Genomic DNA, 17656 nt, shown 5'->3' on the forward strand with positions numbered 1-17656 from the left:
TGACTGGGTATGGCTGGCACTTCAATTTGATAACTCACTTGGTCTCTTCTGGTTATCAAAAGCAAAAAGGCTGTGCCCTAATTTTAAATAGGTCTCCTCAGATACTAAATCTCCAGAAACTGGCCAGAACCCATTTTCACTGCCATGACTTAAGCATCTACACTCTTGCTGACATCCTACCTTAAAACTGTAGCTGAACGAGTGGTTCTCCACCTACTGATCTAGTAGTAATCTTGGCTCATAGCAGCAGACTTTAACTCTTCTGTGTCAAGTGTACTTAAAGTCAGGTTACAGGAGCTTGGGTTTTCTCATGGATGTTTCCAGTCACCTGGCCTGCTGTAAAGACTGAAGGGATTTCTTTTACATTTTGCTAGTTCAGGCTGCCTTTGTGTTGCTGTCTTAGCTTAAAATGTTTCCACATCAGCCAGAGAATTTCACTGTCTTAACTAAGGAATGAGGCAGTTCAAAGATTCCTATGAAGACAAGAGAAACATTTACCTTTGCTTGCCAGAGGTTTATTTAAAAAAAAAAATCACAGGCTTGACCAAGAATCAAGCTTGTTGAAATACACTAGTGACTGGGTGCTTTTCCAGTTGGCTGTTCCGTTTCAATGCAAAATGGACTCTGAAGACAGTTGAGCCTTAACTGGATCAACTCTTCAGATGGAGGAGTCCAGGTGCCTGGCTCTCCATGCTACGGGCAGAGTGTTGTGATTCCACTGTAGACGTGTACCGGCAAGCTCTGCCTCACTTGTGACCATGCTCCCCAATCTTATTTTGGTGGTTTCCCTGGCTGCTGATGACATAACGTAATGATAAGACCCAGATTCCCTCAGGTCTTTGAATGCCTTGGCTTAAACCCTGACTCACACAGAAAGGCACTTACCTCTTAATAGGCAGCCACAGTTCACCCAGTTTGATAAATGCAAATCAAAAAAAAAAAAAGAAAAACCCTAACAAATGAGACCATGTCCTAAATCAGACCAATTGCACAAAAGAGATGAAAACGAAGCTTCCTGGGAGAGGAAGAGATGTCCGTGAGAAAGCCAAGTGGGCTGAGCCTTAACAAAAGCATGGCCCTTCTGTCATGTAATGCATTCATCTTAGCCAAGCGCAGTAGGAGCTGGCTTCCGTCCCGGCTGCAGGGGACGCTCCCGAGGCGGTGTCTGAGCCTAGGCCACGGCTTTCGTCAGGCAGGAGAAGCCATTCTGGTGGAGCCCTGTTAGCGGAGGCTGCTGCTGCTGCTGGCCTGAGAGCTGCCCACACCTGGGTGGTCTGGACTGTGTCGGTTCTGGGGAAGACAAGGAAGGAGGGGTAAGAACAGCCAGAAAGGAGCCTTGGCCTTGATTGGGGCTGTATAGGAAGAAGCTGATGTGCCTTGGGTTTTCAGTCCTGGCTGGGTCCAACCTGAGGCAAAGGACGACAGAAGATGGGTGAAATGGGGAGACTCGGGGGGACTGCAGCAACAGGCCCCTACCCTACCTTCTTTTTCTTCTTCTCTTTCTTCTTCCTTTTCCGTTCAGGATCCTCCTCTTTTTTCTTTTTCTTCTTCTTGTGATCGGAATCAGATGGCGTTTCTGTAGGAGAGAGTAGGTGCTTATCAGCTGCAGAGCTCAAAATTCCCTACAGTTAGGAACTCAAAAGACCATACAAAAACCTAGTCAAGGACAACCACTTTTCCTCTAATGGCCAGAAAGCATGGGGGGGCGGGGGCACTGCTAAAGCACCATTCCGGGTTTTTACTTGCCTAGGAGACCCACTTGCAAGAGAGACCCACTTACCTTTAGATCAGTTTCAGGAGCATCTGGGAGTTCAGGGCTCTGTAAGGAACCTAACTGGCCTTTTAACTGAGTGAGGAAGGTCCAACCAGATCCAGGTTTTCTGGCTTTGAACAGAACTGCTGCTTACCTGGGGGGACAGGATCCTGGGTGCGGCTCTGTTTGTGCTTGTGCTTATTCTTCTTCTTGGGAGGCTGAATGTGCATCAGACGACACTGTTCTGGCAACTGAAGGAACCAAAGGAAGGTCCAGGTGAGCGAAGCGAGGAGATCCCCTGCTCCCATCATCTGTTCTGCTCAGTAAGTTACGAAGGAACAGACTTGGACAGAAAAACTACCTCCATGCCTTTCAGGCCTCCCCATTTGCCGCCTTCCTCCCCAGGAGGGGACTCACCGGGCCAGTATGGAGGCGGAAGCCAGCCAGCATGGTCCCCGTGATAGGATTGAAAGAGCCACCAAGAATAGGGGGCTTCTCAATGAGGGAGCGGAGGCTGCTGTTATCATGGGAACCAGGCAGATCAATCATCCCTGGCAGGTCAGGCAGGAAGTTACTTAGCTTCTCCTTCACCTTCTTCCCACAGAATTTATTATAGGAATGTTCCAGGTTGTAGTGTGTGATCAGATTGGTACTGCCTGTCAATTCGGTGCTACCTAGAGGACACAGGGAGAAGAACAAAAAAAAAAGCAGTTCCAAGAGGAGAATTTTTTAAAGTTTATTTGAGAGAGAGAGAGAGACGCGAGCAGGGTCTGTGCATGGTCAGTAGGCAGAGCCCGATGCAGGGCTCGAACTCATGAAACCGTGGGATCCTGACTTGAGCTGAAATCAAGAGTCAGTCACTTAACCGAATGAGCCAGGCCCCATGGGGAAAGTGAACTACTGTAAATCTTTGAAGTGAGAATTCCAAATATTTAAATTTATTTTTTTAATGTTTATTTTTGAGAGAGACAGAGACAGAGTATGAGTGGGGGAGGGGCAGAGAGAGAGGGAGACACTGAATCTGAAGCAGGCTCCAGGTCTGAGCTGTCAGCACAGAGCCTGATGTGGGGCTCGAACTCATGAACTGCGACATCATGACCTGAGCTGAAGTCAGACACTGAGATTTAAATTTACTTTTAAAGCAAAAAACATGGGGCGCCTGGGTGGCTCGGTTGAGTGTCGACTTCACCTCAGGTCATGATCTCACGGTTCCGGAGTTCGAGCCCCACATTGGGCTCTGCGCTGACAGCTCGGAGCCTGCTTTGGATTCTGTGTCTCCCTCTCTCTCTGCTCCTGCCTTGCTTGCACTCTGTCTCTCTCTCTCTCTCAAAAATAAACATAAAAAGTAATTTAAGAAAATAAAAGCAAAAAACACTAAAACTAAATAACATATAATAAACACTAAAAATATACTACTATAGAATGGTATGGTAGGTTGGAATGGGAAGGAGAAAAGGCAGCAAAAATCCAAATAGGACACAGACAAACTGCTCTACCCCAATGAAGGAGACGCTCTCCCACCTTGAACTCACCGCAGTAATAACTCACATGATGCTTACTCCATGCTAAACACAGTTCTTAGTGCTTTTCATAGAATATACTTACATGAAGAATTATACTCTCTGACACCAGCAGGATGCTACATCAGAACTCAACCAGAAGCAAGGTAATGGCTTGAATGTCTGGTCAAGAACTTTTTTTTTTTTTTTTAAAATAGCAAGAAACACTAATTACATAGGAATAAATGGGACTTTTTAGCTACTGCTACCTAACTTGTTACCACCGTCTCTCTTCTTCCTAATAAAAGCAAGTATAATGCTTTGCCTAGAAAAAAATGATTAGCAGCTGAGCAACTAGGATTCTAAACCTAGTCGTACTCTATGCCTCAGTTTCCTCCTATCTCTGGGGTGGGGTAACCGCTATCTTAAGAAAAACTTAATGTTTTTCAAGGTTCAAATGAAAACATTGAAAAGTATAAAGTATTCTATAGATGCAAGGCACTATCAGTATAAATATTGCATGCCTGACATTTTTTCAAAGAATAGAAAGTTATTAGTAATGTGGTAAGGATCTAGAGGCAAGGGTAGAGAGATCTAGCCCACAATTTCATTTACTGTTACGATGAACACGAAGAATACAAATGACAAAGTGGCTCGTTCATAATCATTAACTTGGAAAGACTCAGGTTCTGAACTGAGTCCTTTGAGGGCCGAGAGAGTGTCTTTCCTGTTGATACTTGTATCGCTGGTGCCCAACACAGCACACACCTTCGGTGCTCAGGAACTATTAAGTGAGCAAGGTATTTTCCCTCCACACCCCTAGGCCTTCTCCTTCCCTTTTTTCTTTTTCATGGCAAGCATCTCAGGAGTGTGGTCTGCTGTAGCAACAGGAGACTCAGTGCCCCAGTATGGCTCCTCAGAACCAGGCACTGCCTCCTGCTGTAGAGTACCCTGTCCCCACTCCCCCGTCAGCTCTCCTCATCCGGGCGGTCACACTCAAGGCTTAGGCAAGAAGGCATTCCTGCTTTTCCGAAACACTCTGAGTCCATCCAACTTCCCATTTTGACGATCAGTTCCACGAAGATGATTTATAAATCTCTCCCTCCAGTCCAGACTCCCCTCCTAATTAGAAACTAATCTTGCAGTTCCAACTTCCTCTTAGTCAATTTCATGCAGCTTCATTTTTTAAATTTTGAATTAAAAACATTTTTTAAGATTTAACAAGTTTTAAGTAATCTCTATGCCCAAAGTGGGGCTTGAACTCACAACCCCAAGATCAAGAGTTGGATGCTCTTCTGATTGAGCCAGCCAGGTGCCCCCAGATTCATCTGTTTAAACTCCAAATATTCCCCACCTCATGGTTTCTCTGTTTCAATACATGGCACCCATATTCTCCAGATATTTTTAGAAGCAGTACTCCGCAGTTCAAAAATCTGTGATGTACTATTACCCTCAGGAAAAAGCTCAAATTCCTTTGGCACTCACAATAAAACATATTTTACTGTATCTTAGCTCTGGGGTGTGATCAACCACTCCCCTGTGCCAAATTCTGATCCATCGATATAGTCCCCCATCATCTCCTGAAAAACACGCTCCTCATTTTGTTTCCTTTTAGGGCATTTGTTTTAGGAAGACTAATTTAATTATAAGACCATTCTTTCTAGTTTTCTTCACCAATACAAATTTTCCAAGTCGGGCTCAAGTGACAGCTTGACTCTTCCTGTCATTTTGGATAATAAGAAACATTTTAAAAACCATCATGTAATTTTTTGGTTTTGTTTCTTTTAAAGCAAACTCTACCTGCAATGTGGGGTTTGAATTCACAGCCCCAAGATCAGGGGTTGCATGTTCTACCTACTGAGCCAACCAGGGGCCCTCATCATGTAGTTCTCAGTTGTATGTGAGGCATGACCACAGAGTAACAAGATTAGCCCTAACAAGAAATCTAGACACTACCCTTAAGCCACATATTTTATATCCCTAAGTAAAATAAGCTCCTTAAAAGCAAGGACTAGATCAACCACTAACCAAAGGAAAGTCAATCTCTCTCTGCTTCATTTTTTTTTCAACGACAACAGGTCTACCTCAAAGGGCTGTTCTTTTTTTTAAATGTTTACTTATTTTTGACAGAGAGAGCATGAGTGGGGGAGGTGCAAAGAGGGGGAACAGAGGATCTGAAACAGGCTTTGTGCGGACAGCAGAAAGCCTGATGCAGGGTTAGAGCTTATGAATCGTGAGATCATTACCTGAGCCAAAACCAAGAGGTGGACGCTCAACCATCTGAGGCACCCAGGGGCCCCTCAACGGGCTATTCTAAGTATTAAACTCTATTACATATGTATATAATGTTTTGGGTTTTTTTAATGTTTTATTTATTTCTAGGAGAGAGAGAGAGAGATAGCATGAGTAGGGGAGGGTCAGAGAGAGAGGGAGTCACAGACTGAAACAGGCTCCAGGCTCTGAGCTGGCAGTCTGCACAGAGCCCGACGCGGGGCTCGAACCCACGAACCACGAGATCATGACCTAAGCAAAAGTCGGACGCTTAACCGACTAAGCCACCCAGGCGCCCCTAAACTCTATTACATATGTATATAACTGTACTGTGAACTTCAAAGTACTGTACCGGCATGCATTATTATTTCCCTCAACTCCTGATGTAGCAGTAGGACTTGGGAGGAATTGAAAGGCAACTTGGAAGGGTGTCTGGTAGCTCAGTCAGTTGAGCATCCAGCTTCGGCTCAGGTCATGATCTCACAGTTAGTGAGTTCAGGCCCCACATGAGGCTCGCTGCTGTCAGCTTCAAGCCTGCTTCCGATCCTCTGACCTTCTCTCTCTCTGCCCCTCCCCCATTCTCTCTCTCTCTCACACACACACACACACTCTCTCTCTCTCTTTCTCTCTCAAAAATAAAGAAACATTTAAAAAAAAAAAAAAGGCAACTTGGGAGATTTAACACGTCCAAAATGACCCTTGATTTCCACCTCCTCAACCTTGTTCCTTCTTCACCTCACCACTACCATCCACCCAATCATTCAACCCAAGGATTTACAAGTATTCTCAATTCTTCTCTACTTTTATTTATTTATTAAACTTTTTTTTTTACATTTTATTGTTATTATTTTTAGTTTTTATTTGAGAGAGAAAGAGCAGGGTAGGGGCAGAGAGAGAGGGAGTCAGAATCCCAAGCTGGCTCTGCACTGTCAGTGCCGAACCTGATATGGGGCTCGAACCCACAAACCATGAGATCATGACGTGAGCCGAAACCAAGAGCCGGAAGCTTAACCTACTGAGCTACTTAGGTGCTCCTCCTCTCTACTTTTATATTCAATCCTTCATTCCTATAAGCTCCACCCCTACATTTATCCTGTATCTATTTGTTCACTTCTCTCCTCCACTGCTACTGCCTAGTCCAAACCATCATCTCTTTTCTGGAGTACTAAACAGTAACTTCTGACTGATTTCCCCACTTTTCCCCACCTTCACTTTCTATTCTTCATGTAGCAGCTTGAGCGATTAAAATAGATTAAAATAATTAGATCATGTCACTTTCCTGTATTAAAAGGGCTGAGGGGCGCCTGGCTAGTTCAGTCAGTAGAGCATGTGACTCTTGATCTCAGGTCAGGAGTTTGAGCCCCATGTTGGGTATAGAGATTACTAAAAAACAAACAAAGAAATAAAATGGCTCCCCCTGAACTTAAGATCAAAGTCCTCTGCCTACCCCTCTCACCTTTATCTCCTATAACTCTTTCCCTTGAAACTTCACTGGAGTCCAACTGGTCTTCTGACTCTCAGATATTCTAAGCTTTCCCCTCACATCAGGGCTTCTGACCTCATTTCTTGCATCTTGATTTAGCTCTCCCCCTCACATTTAAGCTCTTTACATTTAAGCTCAGAAATTATCTACTCAGAGAGGGCTTCTTTGATCACTCTAGCTAAAGTAGTTCTGCCTCCTCAATTCTTTACCAGATTTTCTCCTGTTAGCACTAACCATTATCTGATGTTATCTAGTGTACTCTGTGTCTCCTCTGATATGTAAACTCCAAAAAAGGCAAAGATCTTGTCAACCCTATTCACAACTGTACTTGACGGCACTTAGAACAGTGCTTGGTAAATACTAGTGCTCAGCAAAACACGTTTTTGGTTCAATTCTATTCACTTCTTCGGACAAATAAGGAAACGCAGAGGCCCTGAGAAGAAGGGCAACATGCCTCAAACCAACAGCAAGTTTGTGGCAGATTTGGAAAACCTTAGGTCGGCAGGGATGTCAAATCGGGACAGTCAAGTTCAAAAGTCAAACTCTGGATAATTTTTAGGTAACCATAGGGGCGCCTGGGGGGCTCAGCTGGTTAAGCGTCCGACTTCGGCTCAGGTCAGATCTCATGGATCATGGGTTCTAGCCCCGCATCAGGCTCTGTGCTGACAACTCAGAGCCTGGAGCCTGTTTCAGATTCTGTGTCTTTATCTCTCTCTGCCCCTCATGCTCTGTCTCTCTCTGTCTCAAAAATAAATAAACTAGGGGCGCCTGGGTGGCTTAGTCGGTTAAGCGTCCGACTTTCGCTTAGGTCATGATCTCGAGGTTCATGGGTTCAAGCCCCGCGTCGGGCTCTGTGCTGACTGCCAGCTCAGAGCCTGGAGCCTATTTCGGAGTCTGTATCTCCCTCTCTCTCTGACCCTCCCCTGCTCACGCTGTCTCCCTCTCTCTCTCTCTCTCTCTCTCCTAGAAATAAAATAAAAATATTAAAAAGTAAATAAATAAACTATAAAAAATTAAAAATTTCAGGCAACCATGAATCAGTATCAGAGACAGAGCCAGATATGGTATGAAAGATGGTCACGGAAATTTATTCTCTCTCACTTCCCAATACCTGCCAAACTCAGGTCACTCATCCAAAGGGGTGGGAATCCTCAGATCCCTTCCGACTGACTTTGAGCTCCCAACGCGTTGCCTAGGTTACCGCAAACCTCCACCAGCAAGCTGAGAGCCACGCCCATCACCTCCTCACTATGATCTGATTGGCTGCCTTCGGCCGGGCATAGTACTCACCTGGAAGCTCCCGCATTAGGTAGAAGGGACCACAACCAGCCGCTGACTTGTCGGCACCCGGGGGGGCCGTGGCCGACGTGGGCGGCGGGGCCGTGCCCGGGCCCCCGCCCGGAGGAGGGGGAGGCGGTGGTGGTGGCTTCCCTGGTCCGAAGCCGAGTGCGGTTGGGGGCGGTGGTGGGTCAGCCTGAGCTCCGAACAGCGCCGAGAAATTCTCCATCGTCTCCTCCACCCCGGCCCTGTCCTGGTGTCTGGCGTCAGTAGTTTTCATTGGACAATCCTTTCACGGTGTCCCGCCCCGTTCCTCTAGGAGCCGCTTTTCATTGGATTTCCCGCCTACCTTTTTCCGGCAACTACTTCCGTCGCTTTATGAGAACGTTCAGGAAGTCCTGTCTAACCTAGTTAAATTCTCTGTAGTCCTCCGTTCGCGACAGTCGCATAGCCAATAAAATGACTTAAGTGGAAAAAGCGACAGCTAGGTCGACCAATAAAGTGTTAAATCCCTTTTCATTGCTTACCTTCCACAGCGTCCAATGAGAGATCTACTTCCGGGCGCAGAGGCGGTGCATCCGAGACTTGGCCCAATGGCAGTCTCGATGGTGAGGGAGGCGGGGCCAGACCTGCAGACGCCGAAACGCGCCGGGCGCCCCAAGGGCCGGGAAGATGGCGGTCCTCGCACCTTTAATTGCTTTGGTATATTCGGTGCCACGACTTTCACGATGGCTGGCCCGACCTTACTATTTTCTGTCAGCCCTGCTTTCTGCTGCATTCCTACTCGTGAGGAAGCTACCTCCTCTCTGCAGCAGTCTCCCCACGCAACGCGAAGACGGCAACCCGTGTGACTTTGACTGGGTGAGCGGACCCCGCGACCTTGACTTTCCCTGCCCCCAGCGGTTGCATGCGGGAGCCTACAGGTTCACATCTTCGAGGGTATCTTGAGGTTCCGAGCCTGTAACGGACCTACGGACTGTTAGAATGTAGGGTCTGGCCCATCATCGGGCCTAAACCACTTCATGTTTAATTAAGATGGGAAAACAGCAGGTTATCCTGCACAGCAGGCTAGCTCTTCGTGTTCTTGAGTCCTGGGTTCTTCCTGTCTCAGCATTCCTGCTGGCCAACAGCCGTACCCAAACTCTACACGTTTACAGTGTTTTACAGGGCTGCCCATTATGTAAAGTCTCCCGGCGAGCCAGTGAGATAAACAAGGCGGGTAGCAGTAGTCCCGTTCTATTGATGAAGAAACTGATCTCGGCATGGTTAGGCGAGTTGCCAAACTAACCACTAGTGAGTCAGCTAGTCAGTCACTGCGACTTGAAGCCACTGTTTTGGCTGTAGCACCTGCACATTCTATCAGCCGTTTCTTAATTCACTCAATATTTCCAGAGTGGGCACTATCTGTTAGGCACCGCCCTGCATCCTCAGGATGTTAAAATGAACACAGTTTAGGCCTGTTGAAAAGGAATTGTCAAAAAATTGTAAAGAAATCTCTCTCTAGCCTCTTGCTGTACTTCCTGAGTAGGAGCAGAGAGACCGCTCAGAAAAATGAGTTGGGCTCTCTCTCTGCTTTACAGCAGTAGCCGTGTTCTGAGGGAGGAGGGTCAGCCTGGGGTTTTGTCTTTTCTCAGACCACAAAACGAAGTCTTGACCTTTACCAGGAGCCACTCCCTTATTTTTATATTCCGTTCCTTGCTTACTCATTCATAGTTACTGTGTCCTTTCCCAGATGGTGTTAGTAAGTAGCTTAAGTGTACCCTCGCTACTTGAGAAGAACCTATTTTTATCTAATACGAGGGTCCGTCTGTCCCCCTCCCCCACATATCTGGGGCGAGTGAGGAGTAAATATTCATAGTAAGACCCCCTGTGGTTCCCTGAAACCCTAGGTAGCATGGAGTCCCAATATACATGATGTTTTGTCCTATACATACATACCTACTGGTAAAGTTTAATTTACAATTTAGTTACAGTAAGAGATTAACAATAATGAAATAGGACCGTTTTAACAGTATAATGTAATAAAAGTTATGTCAGTGTAGTCTCTCTCTTTCCCTCTCCTAAAATATCTTACCCTACTATCCTCATCCTTCTGGTGATGATATCAGATGATAAAGTGAGGTGACATGAAGTGAGGTGAATGACAGTCATTGTAACATAGCATTAGGCTACTATTGACCTTCTGTTGATAAGTCGGAAAGAGGATGATCTGTTTCCTGACTGCGGTTGACCGCAGGTAACTAAAACCACAGATAAGGAAGGACCATTGTATTCTATACTGATTTAACCCAATGGGACTCAAAGATATAAGTGAGTATTAGTAAAGATTTTCATAAGTGTAGGGACCTTTTATAGAACGAGTTTCTTTGTATACTGTTGTTTAATAATATGCAAAATACTGGAACTTCTGTATTTTACTATTTCTCTAATAGAATTTTTAAAAATTGCTTAGAGTTTATAGCCAGTGTTTGTTTTCCTGGTAAACCCATGTTTTACTGATTTACCTTAGTGACTGAGAAGTTAGGATATTAAGGTAAATACTGTGAGCAATAACATGTAAATAAAAAAATAATAATAAGGGGCGCCTGAGTGGCTCATCAGTTGAGCTTGGACTTCGGCTCAGGTAGTGATCTCGCAGTTTGTGGGTTCAAGCCCCACATCGGGCTCTGTGCTGACAGCCTGTTAGGGCAGAGCCCGCTTCAGATCCTCAGTCCCCCTTTCTCTGCCCCTTCCCACCTTGCCCTGTCCCAAAAATAAATAAAATATTTTTTAAAAAGTGAACCTCAAATTTTCAGTGACTTAACAAAAGTTTGTTTCATTAAGTAAAAGGGAAGAATCATTCTGCATTCCCTGTATATATTGTCTTTCAGAGTAACCAAATAGTTGGTAAGGGAATGCTGACTTCTTAATAGACAAATTTGTGCTAATAAATATAGATTGATAGAATTTAAAAATCATTTAGCAGGGATGTGTGGCTGGCTCTTTCAGTGGAGTATAGGACTATTGATCTCAGGGTTGTGAGTTCAAGCCGTATGTTGGGCATAGAGCTTACTAAAAAAACCAGTCAACCAACCAAACAGAAAACATTTAGCAACTCCCTAATGGAATAGTAAACCTAGCAATGATCATCTGTGGATGCTAAAACCCATCTCTGAAGGGATGCAGAAGGTGGTACATACTCTACCTATGATGTATTTCTTGCAAAAGATTTGGATCTCACTGTATGCAAGTCTCTAGATTTCATTGCCACTTTATAAGAAATACAGGAGATAGAAAATCATCATCAGAAGAACACATCCCATCAGTTTGCAAACAGCCAAATCCAGAAAGCGGGAAAGTTGACAGTTCAAATGACTGTCTTTTTTTTTTTTTTTTTTAATGTTTACTTATTTTTGAAAGAGAGATTTTTGTCTCTGGCTGGACGGGGAGCGGGGCGCACAGAGGATCCGAAGCACGCTTCTGCTTGTCTGCAGTGATGGCAGTGAGCCTAAGGAGGGGCTCAGACTCGCAAACCTCAAGATCATGACCTGAGCTGAAGTGGGACGGTCAGCCAAGGAGCCAAGCAGGCGCCTGGACTCCTGTTTTCAACAGATAAATAGCCTGGGGTAAAAAGACAGAATAGATAGCCTTTAGAGATAGAGGAGGGCGAAAGAAACACATCAGGCAAATGCACTGTATGGACCTTGCTTGTACCTGATTTGAACAAACAACTGTACAAAGACACTTTGAGATAATTGGGATCATTTGAATAAGGACCAAGTATTAAATCTCAGAAAGGAGTTATTAATTGTGTTAGGTATGACAATGGTATTTTGATTTGTTAAAAAAAAAAAAAAAAAAAAGCAGCAGCAGCAGCAGCAGTAGAAGTCCTGGCAGGCTCAGTTGGAAGAGCATGCAACTCTTGGTTTTAGGGTTGTGAGTTCAAGCCCCATGTTGGGTATAGAGCTTACTTGAGGAAAAAAAAAAAAAGAATCTTTAATAAAAGGCTCCTTAAAAAAAAAAAAAGAAGAAGTCTTTATGTGTAAGAGATACACACTGAAGTATTTACAGGTGAAATGATAATAGTTAGAATTTGCTTTAAGTTTTTTGCAGAACAAGTGGGTAGCATAGGTGAAATGGAACCATTTTGGCAAAACATTACTGTTAAATCTGAGTAGTAAGGACTTATTAAAGTATTGTAGGGGTGGAAAATTAGTTTTCTTTACCTTTTTGAGGTTTTAGCTGAGTTCTCTGTAATAAAAGACAGATTGAAAACAATGAAAAGAGGGGCCCCTGGATGGCTCAATCGGTTAAGCATCTGGCTCTTGATCTCAGCTCTCTCTAATCTCAGGGTCATGAGTTCAAGCCTCACATTGGGCTCTGTGCTGGGCGTGGAGCCTACTTAAAAAAATAAAAGCAATTAAAAGATAAAGTTTATTAATATGTACACCTCATGTGTGTATTGGAGATAGCCAGGGGAAAGGAGTTAACTCAGAAGTGGTTAAGAACTCTGGCTTTTGTAGTATCTCAACAAAGAGCAATACATTTTTGGAGAAATGACTGGACAAAGGAAAGAACTTTTAGGCTTCCAAGGGCGACACACGGTGGGAAGGTAAACTAATGGTAAATAAACGCTCATTTGTTATGTTAGAGTCCTCTGGTGCTGTTTCCAGGCTGATAGGGTCTAAAATTGTCTCCCTTTTGTCCTTCCTGGTAGAGAGAGTTGGAAGAACACCTTTAAAAATTTATGTCCTGCTTTTAGACACATGGAAGGCAAGAAGCTTTTCTTTTAATTTTTAACTGTCTTTTTTTTAAATTAAAAAATATTTTTTAATGTTTATTTTTGAGAGAGACACAGCGTGAGCAGGGGAGGGGCAGAGAGAGAGGAAGACACAGAATCCGAAGCAGGCTCCAGGCTCTGAGCTGTCAGCGTAGAGCCTAATGCAGGGCTCGAACTAATGAGCCGTGAGATCATGACCTGAGCTGAAGTTGGACACTTACTTTTAATTATTTACTTATTTTTGAGAGAGAGGGAGGAGTAAAGAAAGGGAGACGAGAATCCCAAGCAGGCTCTGAGTTATCAGCACAGAGCCCAGCGCAGGGGTAAAACTACGAATGGTGAGATCATGACCTGAGCCAAAGTTGGACACCTAACCGACTGAGCCACCCAAGCGCCCCTGTCGTATAGTTTATATGGTACCAGGCTTCATGCAACTCTTTCATACCCATGATCTCATTGCATCCTCACAGTAACAGATATTACTAGATACTGGAACAAATATTGTTCCATCGAGGAAACCAAAGTGCAGAGGTTAAGTCATCTGCTGAAAGACACCAGCCAGTTTGTGCAGGTGTAGACCCTGACTGGTGTTTTTCCCACTACATCTTAGTTGACTGCCGTTACATCCTTTTTTTTTTTTTTTTTTTTAATGTTTATTTATTTATTTTGGGTGGAGAAGGAGAGGAAGAGAGAGAGAATCCAAGCAGGACCCGCTGCTTGGAGCAGAGAGGCCTGAGGTGGGGCTCAAACCCACGAACTGTGAAGTTATGACCGGAGCTGAAATCAAGAATCTCAACCGACTGACACTCAACCAACTGAGCCCCCCAGGCGCCCTTGCAGTTCTTTTCTTTCTTCGCTGTCCCCATTCCCAGAGTGGAGCTCTGATGGTTTTTATTCCCTATTTGGCTCCCTTCCCCACCCACAGCATCTATGTTTATGGCATTTCCTGTTACTTGGTTTTGTTCCAGAGAGAAGTAGAGATCCTGATGTTCCTCAGTGCCATTGTGATGATGAAGAACCGCAGATCGAGTAAGTTTAGCCTGTGCCTCAGTTTCTCCAGGTTAGACCTGATGCCCTACAGAGGTGCTTTCATTCTTGTTAGGGGAGGGGCGCTATTTGATGTGCGAGTCCCACATCCCATGCCAAGACTGAATTTGATCTTGGATTTTTATCCTCTTCCCCTTTCCCAACCCAAAGTACCACAGGAAGAGTGACAGACGGGATATAGGAGTTTGCAGCCCAGCCTGACCTGTGACATCTTTGTGTTTCAGTCACCGTGGAGCAGCATATAGGCAACATCTTCATGTTTAGTAAAGTGGCCAATGCAATCCTTTTCTTCCGTCTGGATATTCGCATGGGCCTGCTTTACATCACCCTTTGCATCGGTAAGGAGATCGGGTGTGGGAACCAAGTTCCAACCCCAAACAAGTTTCTCCAGAGCCTTCTTCTTTTCTTTTTTTTTCTTTTCTTTTTTATGTCTTTATTTTATTTTGAGAGACAGAGACAGAGAGCAAGTGGGGAAGGGGCAGAGAGAGAGAGGGAGACACAGAATCCGAAGCAGGCTCCAGGCTCTGAGCTGGCTGTCAGCACAGAGCCCGATACAGGGCTTGAACCCACGGACTGTGAGATCATGACCTGAGCCAAAGTCGGACACTTAACCGAATGAGACCCCCAGGCGCCCCACCTTCTTCTGTATCTTGTACCTAATTATGTGTGTGGCTCAGGTGATGAGATGAGTCTACGGAAACTTGAAGAAGAGAGGAATTTGTCAGTGGTCTGTGTACGTCCACAAAGTGTATTCTTTGGTACCTGAAGTCTTTGAATCGCTTTGCAAGCAAACCCTCCATTGGAGGCCTTACACGTTTCCTCTGACATCTTTTTTCCGTGTTCAGTGTTCCTGATGACGTGCAAGCCCCCCCTGTACATGGGCCCTGAGTATATCAAGTACTTCAATGACAAAACCATCGATGTGAGTGCTCTGCCTTGTTCCTGTTTCTTGGGTCCCACGTGGGTGATTGCGTAGCTGTGCTCTTTCCTCTCTAGGAAGAGTAACAGTGCTTCAGAATGGAAGTCTAGGGCACTGCGGTTTATTACCGGAGCTAGGGAGGGGGGAGGAGGGAAAACCAGGGTGAGGAATCATACCCGGGGGCCCTTGCGATCCAGCTCACTGTTTCTTCCCTGTGTGTGGCAGGAGGAGCTAGAGCGGGACAGGAGGGTCACCTGGATTGTGGAGTTCTTTGCCAATTGGTCTAATGACTGCCAGTCGTTTGCTCCTATCTATGCTGACCTGTCCCTCAAGTGAGTCCCGTGGAGGGCAGGGGAGGATGGGAATGGAGGCGCTGCACTCTCCCTCTCATTGTTTCTGGCCTTGATTTTGGCACGTTGCAACCAAAGCTTTTTTCTTTTTTTAAGTTTGTTTATTTATTTTGAGAGAGAAAGCACACGCAAGTAGGGGAGGAGCAAGAGAGAGGGAGAGAGAGAGGGAATTCCTTGCAGCCTCCGCACTGCAGCACAAAGCCTGATGTGGGGCTTGAACTCACGAACTGAGAGATCATGACGTGAGCCGAGACCGAGAGTCAGTCACTCGACCCACTGAGTCACCCAGGTGCCCCAACTATAGGCCTTTCTCCCCTCTCCTCAAATATTTGAATTTCTTCCCTTGATCCAATCCCTTCTTTCACTATGTTAAATAATATATTTTTCTCAGGTACAACTGTACAGGGCTAAATTTCGGGAAGGTGGACGTTGGACGCTACACTGATGTTAGTACACGGTATGTAAAGGCCCAGACAGAGGGTCTGAGCAATAAATCACTTTAAGTGATGTAGACAGATGCATTTACGGAGTACTTTCTGGGCCCTGTAGGTACAAAGTGAGCACATCGCCACTCACCAAGCAACTCCCTACCCTGATCCTGTTCCAAGGTGGCAAGGAGGTCATGCGGCGGCCACAGATTGACAAAAAAGGACGAGCTGTCTCTTGGACCTTCTCTGAGGTATCTGAAAGAGTGAGCAAATGGTTTGGAGAAGGGTGTGGAATGGTGGTTGGCTTTGGAGTTCACCTTGGGTTTGGTTCCTGGCTCTGCCACATGGCCACTGGTTTTGAGAGAGTGGACTAGTTACCAGATTTGATTCATGAATTCACTCAGCAAATTCGTTGTGCTTCCACTGTGTGCCAGAACCGCTAGTACCGGGGGACAGTTACTAGTTAAGATTCAGTCTCAGAGGCCCTCGTTCCCAGTCTGTGGGCCCATGGACCACAGGCTGGTTTTGTAGAGTTATGTTAAAAATGTAGCTGTAATTCTTGATACAGTGATGGTCACTAACAGGTACGTACTGTACAGGGTTGACTTTTCCAGGTAGCCAGAAAGGGAGAGTTAGGTTAGAGGAGGTTCGGTCCTCTCCTTCCTTCTCCTTCTCTCTTAGGCTGTGTTTAAATACTTCTGATTTCCCGGTAAGAACTCTCCTTTCCAACTGGAACCCTGATGTGAGCACCTCTTTTGCACAGGAGAATGTGATCCGAGAATTCAACTTGAACGAGCTGTATCAAAGGGCCAAGAAGCTATCAAAGACTGGAGATCACATCCCTGAGGAGCAGCCTGTGGCCCCCGCCGCCACGGAGGTGCCGGATGGGGAGAGCAAGAAGGACAAATAGAATCCCTGCCTTGTCAGTGCTTCCTCACCTTTGAGGCCCTGCCCCTTCCGTAACCACAGGCCCTGCTTGAGGCCTGGGCCTTTTATTTATGTTTTCCCTTTGGCTCTGCCTCAGTCAGGCAGGGTGATGCTTCTGGTTTTCAAGAGGCTTTCAGGGAATTGACAGGCCCCCTCCAGGAAGGCCTCCAGTGCTGTGGCCAACTTTCACTGGAAGAAGGGAGAGATCTCCAATGATGAAGGAGGAAATACTTGCCTTCCAGGCTTGGGTCCAAGTACCAGCTGCTGTCCACCAGTCACTCATGTCTCCACCATGTGGTGTTTTCACACCCTTCCTCTTAGTGGACCTGCACAGTCTGCCTAGATTATATTAAACCTAACAGAAAATGCCTAGGTCTGGAGTCTGCACTAGGATTTTTCCCTCCAGGACCCTTGCTTCTGTAGGCATTTTGGCTTGGTCTGTGGCCTCCATTAATAAGTATAAGGCTAACGTTGTCAACTGGTCCTCAGGAGAAACCTTTAACCACTGAGTTTACTCATTGGAGATAGTTTTAACAATCCCCCTAATTTTTGGAGTTTGGGAGGAAAGGGAATAGGTTTGAGATGTTCTTTTGTCTGGTGGGGCTCAGAGGAGAAAGCCCTTGGCAGGCGTAAGGTTTCCTGTAGTCTCCTACCTACTCCCAATACCCAGTTGATAGTTTTCCATAATAAAGAGACTGGGATTTCCTTTTGATTGCGCCTCTGTGTGTTCCAGCCTATTAAGGAAGGCCCTGCACCTGCAGAGGAAATGGTATCTCACCTGCCAGGCTTTGGTTCCCAGGGTCGGGGAGAGGTGGGGAAGACTAGTTTCCGATCCTAGATTAGTTTGTGGGTTTGATTTGGGATTGGTGCGCGGGTTCCCAAGGAGGAGGTGGGGCGGGGGCTTTGTATGTCTTGGGGCACGCGCTTTAGCCCGGACGGACG

At 45.6% G+C, this 17656-nt stretch overlaps 2 protein-coding genes across 3 annotated transcripts; one reads left to right on the plus strand and one right to left on the minus strand.

Annotated features, from left to right (window-relative positions):
• Nucleotides 1-499: 499 nt before the first annotated feature.
• MED19 (mediator complex subunit 19) lies at nucleotides 500-8785 on the minus strand. The gene is made up of 5 exons (XM_039245108.1): nucleotides 8297-8785; nucleotides 2171-2427; nucleotides 1908-2004; nucleotides 1482-1576; nucleotides 500-1290 (listed from the first exon to the last, which is right to left on the minus strand). Exons 1-5 carry the CDS (start codon nucleotides 8562-8564, stop codon nucleotides 1222-1224), a joined length of 786 nt encoding a protein of 261 aa, XP_039101039.1. The 5' UTR covers nucleotides 8565-8785; the 3' UTR covers nucleotides 500-1221.
• Nucleotides 8786-8895: 110 nt separating this feature from the next.
• TMX2 (thioredoxin related transmembrane protein 2) lies at nucleotides 8896-17426 on the plus strand. Of its 2 annotated transcripts, XM_039245106.1 has the most exons (8): nucleotides 8896-9145; nucleotides 14012-14072; nucleotides 14315-14428; nucleotides 14936-15012; nucleotides 15235-15341; nucleotides 15751-15816; nucleotides 15909-16038; nucleotides 16551-17426. In XM_039245106.1, the coding sequence occupies exons 1-8, from the start codon at nucleotides 8957-8959 to the stop codon at nucleotides 16695-16697; spliced, it is 891 nt and encodes a 296-aa protein (XP_039101037.1). In that variant the 5' UTR covers nucleotides 8896-8956; the 3' UTR covers nucleotides 16698-17426. The 2 variants fall into 2 exon arrangements, with proteins under 2 accessions (XP_039101037.1, XP_039101038.1); XM_039245107.1 differs by lacking the exon at nucleotides 16551-17426 and having other exon boundaries at nucleotides 15751-15805; nucleotides 15909-16001.
• Nucleotides 17427-17656: the final 230 nt, after the last annotated feature.

This window comes from Hyaena hyaena, unplaced genomic scaffold (assembly GCF_003009895.1).
Source record: "Hyaena hyaena isolate Hyena2069 unplaced genomic scaffold, ASM300989v1 scaffold_252, whole genome shotgun sequence".
NCBI classification, from domain to species: domain Eukaryota; kingdom Metazoa; phylum Chordata; class Mammalia; order Carnivora; family Hyaenidae; genus Hyaena; species Hyaena hyaena.

What these genes read in the sequence shown, in the direction of transcription:
- MED19 (XM_039245108.1), bottom strand. Translation starts at nt 8,564, where the DNA reads ATGAAAACTACTGACGCCAGACACCAGGACAGGGCCGGGGTGGAGGAG. An exon ending in CCTAATGCGGGAGCTTCCAG is followed by an intron (nt 2,428 to 8,296) that starts GTGAGTACTATG and finishes TGTGTCCTCTAG; the next exon opens with GTAGCACCGAATTGACAGGC. An exon ending in TCCGCCTCCATACTGGCCCG is followed by an intron (nt 2,005 to 2,170) that starts GTGAGTCCCCTC and finishes TGGTTCCTTCAG; the next exon opens with TTGCCAGAACAGTGTCGTCT.
- TMX2 (XM_039245106.1), top strand. Translation starts at nt 8,957, where the DNA reads ATGGCGGTCCTCGCACCTTTAATTGCTTTGGTATATTCGGTGCCACGA. An exon ending in TTACATCACCCTTTGCATCG is followed by an intron (nt 14,429 to 14,935) that starts GTAAGGAGATCG and finishes TTCCGTGTTCAG; the next exon opens with TGTTCCTGATGACGTGCAAG. An exon ending in TATGCTGACCTGTCCCTCAA is followed by an intron (nt 15,342 to 15,750) that starts GTGAGTCCCGTG and finishes TATTTTTCTCAG; the next exon opens with GTACAACTGTACAGGGCTAA.